Source organism: Armigeres subalbatus, chromosome 3, assembly GCF_024139115.2.
Source record: "Armigeres subalbatus isolate Guangzhou_Male chromosome 3, GZ_Asu_2, whole genome shotgun sequence".
Classification (NCBI taxonomy): domain Eukaryota; kingdom Metazoa; phylum Arthropoda; class Insecta; order Diptera; family Culicidae; genus Armigeres; species Armigeres subalbatus.
In genome coordinates, this window is record NC_085141.1 from 389474239 (window position 1) to 389478558 (window position 4320).

At 42.3% G+C, this 4320-nt stretch overlaps 1 protein-coding gene across 1 annotated transcript; it reads right to left on the bottom strand.

The window, feature by feature from the left end:
- Window positions 1-250: 250 nt before the first annotated feature.
- Window positions 251-2783, bottom strand: LOC134222975 (reticulocyte-binding protein homolog 2a-like). The gene is made up of 2 exons (XM_062702116.1): window positions 2583-2783; window positions 251-2520 (listed from the first exon to the last, which is right to left on the bottom strand). The coding sequence occupies exon 2, from the start codon at window positions 1598-1600 to the stop codon at window positions 251-253; it is 1350 nt and encodes a 449-aa protein (XP_062558100.1). The 5' UTR covers window positions 1601-2520; window positions 2583-2783.
- Between the last annotated feature and the right edge of the window lie 1537 nt (window positions 2784-4320).

Here is a 4320-nt window from a genome sequence, read left to right on the forward strand (position 1 = left end):
TGGAAGTCGAGATCTGGAGGAAGGAACTCTCTCTTCAACTCCTTTTTCAACTCTGACCAATTTCGAAAATCTTTATTTTCCACGCCATCGATGTACCAATCTTTGGCACGACCGGTGAACAAATGCAACGCTGATCGATACAATTCCCGATCTGAAATATCTTCAGATCGACAACGCATTTTCACTTCCTTCAAAAATTCAGACAATTTCCGCCCCTCATCCTTTCCATCATACTTGAGCCTCCATTCGGCTACAGGTATCCTTTAATTGCCTTTCTTGTTTTCTTATGCTTCTTCTTCGATCTCTTCTTTCCCCTACTTTCTTCTTCCGATGAGTCCATAGAGCTACTAGAACTCGAAAATTCTGTACTCTGAGAGAAATCCGACGAGAGAGTTTTTTCGGACGAAGTGGAGCTTACGTGTTTCTTCTTTTTCTTTCTTATGTCCTTTCTACTGTTTTTCATTTTTCCTTTCATTCTGATGTCTTTCTTCTTTGAAATCATTGAGCTCTCACTTTCTTCAATGGCGCTTTCCATTGAGTGTTCAGTTTCTCTATGAAACTCAACTTTGTTTCCACTCTTACTATTTCCAGCAGTACTGGAAGCTACGGTATTTGAACCGATTTTTATTTTATTCTTTTTAATTGTTTCCTGACTTTCGGATTCTGAGTTTGAATGAGGCGTCTCTTTTGTGCCTTCTGTAAATCCAGAGAAAACAACCTCTGATTGATTCATATTTTCGTTTAATTCAGTTAGTAGTCGTTCTAGATTTTGTTTCCTCTTTATTCGATTTCCCATTTCTTTCAAATTTTCCTGTTCTTTTCTGATTTCTTGTTCCCTTTTTAGTCTTTGCTGCTCAGACGTATGAACAACGAAATCTTTGAACGCAGCAATCAAATACTCGAATTCCTTCTCTTTTCCTGGTTCGTATTCGTTCAGCTTTCCCAAAATTTCCTCTGTCCTTTTTCTTGATAATTCCATTTCACTTTTCTTCTGAGCTAAAACGCTCATCGCTCCTCCACTTGTCTGATCTAACTCTCCCCCATCATCCCCACCTTCGAGAGTAGCAACCGTATCATTCAAGGTTGCGATCTCAGTGCGAACCTCATCTAAAACTTCTGTTAGTTTCTCTCCTAGCGGCCTAATCTTGCTTGTGTCGGTTTTTGAGTTCGATGATGGAAAATGAGTTGCAATAATCTCGTCTATTTGGTTTTCGATTTCATTTATTTCTGCTAAAAATTTACGAGCATCTATTGCTCTCGCTAACTGTCCAATTCGTACGCGGTAGTGTACAACACGGGTTCTCAATTTTTCCCTCTGCCTAGCATCAGCCTTAGGGTTCTCGAAAATTCCACGGATAACTTGTATTCGTGATCTTATAATGCTAATTTCTTCCTTTGCCGTTCTCCACGTTCTAGCAAATGCTGTAGCGTTAATCCCTACACTCCTTTCTTCCTTCATCCTATCTTTCAATTTGCGCCGTTTGACACTCTCATGGTCATCAAAGTGAAATAACAAATTCCTAATCAAAAGCTCATGTTCCACCTCGTCTATGGCGAGATGAGACACTTCCATGTGTCGGTATGCCGATTGCAAATCCATTTCTTCAAAATTCAACACAGTCACACTGTCTGATGTACAGCTCGTATTTTTATTTAACCGAGAGAGGTAGCGTTCGTGAAAATTGCTTATTCTATGATATTGTTGAGTCAAGACCCATTAATGAAAAAAAATTAAATTAAAAAATTCTAGAATTTGTTCGCGCGCACCTATTTAGCACACTTTGCTTCAAATTAATTATTCTAAACGACGTTCGCGCACTAGTAGAAGCGCAGCTCTAGCAGTGATTTCTGCAGAAAGTGTGTCTCGCACTACACAGATCAGATACCCTACCTATTCACCAACCCAAGCACCTGATAAGCTATTTTTGATAAATTAGGTAGTTCTACAATCTTTCGCACTCCCTTTGAACTTCTGATCAGTTTCGCTTCTCTTTTAGCTGGGCGCCAATTATTATCGCGGGTACTCTCACTACGGGGACCTAACCAAAGCGGACGCTGGGGACGAGACCTCACAGGCCTTGCCACCAGGGGTTCCCAAACTCTTTTTTCAGGGTCGGCTCTTTGCGCTGATCAGAAGTTCAAACACTCAGTTTTTCTTTCACTTTTAGTCTATTTTTTTTATTGAACTTACTTTTAGTGTAGGTGTGTGAGTGTTAGCTGGGCCGGCCGGCGATGGTGGGGGTTTCTGGGCAAATCTGGGCGTTGCGGCGTAATCGGAATCGTGGAATCGCATGCGCTTGGGGGCGTCCGATATCGCGCGGGATGTCAATCACGGTATCTTTCTCTCGTGGGTCGTAGCACAGGGATAGGGCAGACCTCGCTACAGGATATCGCCACACGTGCTTGGCGAACCGACAGGGTCACGGGATTGGAGCCTATTCTCCGAGGCTATGAGTTGGCGGTGGCACTGACAACGTGGTCACACACTGGCTCAGGGTCCAAGCCAACACTTAATGGGTCCTAGGAGGAATCTCGGGAGGTCTTAGGGTTGCATTTATTTATTCACCGTGAATAAAGGTTACCTGGCTCAAATTTTCCTTTATCTATGATAGAATTATTTTCCACTATTATGCCACTCAAAATTTGATAATGGCTTTCACTTTAAAATGGAATTCAACTTTTTATAACTACTGTTAAATTCACACACGTTCTTGATTGATCAAAGTCTCCAGTGGAAAAGGCGGATTAGATCCAGGTTCAATAGTGGCAAACCCCTTTTCTACCTCCCCTCCATTTCCTCACCCCTCCTAAATATCCTTTTTCCCCTCCTTTGGGTCCATTCCTCATTCCCGGCATGTTCCATCCACCCACCCCTTGTATGTGTGTTTCGTGTTATGTGCGTTACAATTTCATTTGTTATTCAAATTAACAGTTGGATTTAGGGAGTTGTGTGCTTATAGTTTTTCTTACTAGAGAAGTATTTAAATACTTGTATACAAACTTTTATACAACATAAACAATATTAATTCGTCCTGAACAGTAGTATGCATGATATTTACGATACTCGGAATACCTTACTACTCTACCTATACATTGCTAGGGTTGGATCCTAGGGTGAAGTACCCAAAACGGTAACAGCATCGACGTCAATGTCTCGATTCAATTTGCATTCCCCATCACAGCGAGTCTGACCGGGTCAAAACAAGTCTCGGACAATCAATGGCTGCGACTGCACCCGCCAGGGTGGTTCCGGATTTCAGCTCACGTTCGACCATGTGGGCGATAACGACGCAATGATAGTTTGAATCGTGCTGCCGTCGAAAATTAAGATGTGCTCAACAATTGGTCAGAAGGCTGGCTGGTCTGGTGGTGGCGGGGCTGCTGCGCACAATGTGGACACTCCTCGGACCACCATTAGCTCGAGCTGCGTTGGCCTTGGCTTGAGTTGGCGGTTCAGGTGCGAACCTCGCTCTGTGCCGAACTAATGGCGAACTTACTGCGGATGTAGCGTGGACGGCAAGAAGGAGTCAAAGAAAATAACAGCGAAATTGCCAGTGTAAAATTATCATGTTAATGGGTTTTATTGATCCATTGAATATCATTATGTCCATTCCATATTTGGGAAGAGGTTAGGAAGAGTTGGTATGGGAGTAGGGGATGTGAAACGATGGACTCTGTAATAGATGCCAAGTGCGGAATGATATCATCGTGATGGCGTCTGCAGTGAAATTGTTTTTCGATGTCACCGGAAACGGAGGAAATGTAAATCTTCCGTCACTTTCCGTTGTGAAATGATTGTACGTCAATTTACTTCGGTTCAGCGTGCACTCTCATGGATCTAACTTTCTAAATTACGACAAAAACGTTCTTTGATATGCAAAATAAAAGTATCATCAGACACACCTTTCGCGATAATAGAACAAAACCTGACCTAATCGATTTTCTTTACTGTCTTACTGTATGGACCTCCATAAAACTTTCCCATTTGTGTGAAATATCATCTCAACATTCACATGAGCAAAGTCTTCATTATACATTTGGCTTATCCAGCTTCACCTGCTTTTCAACAACGAGAAGCACTTACTTCAAACGAGGTCTAATTATCTTATCGCTTCACACAGCGTACCGATTATCCCGTGTACCGTCTGTCAATTTTTACAAAACACACCGGCCCCGCCTGTTGCTCGATTTGCATCCACACAAACGTTTATTAAGCGAGAGCTACCACCTTCGACACGGGGATAAATGACACACATTACGCGGCTGACGCATTAGGTTCCAGAAGTTTTCAAGCCACTTGCATACACTTAATTTTTTGCA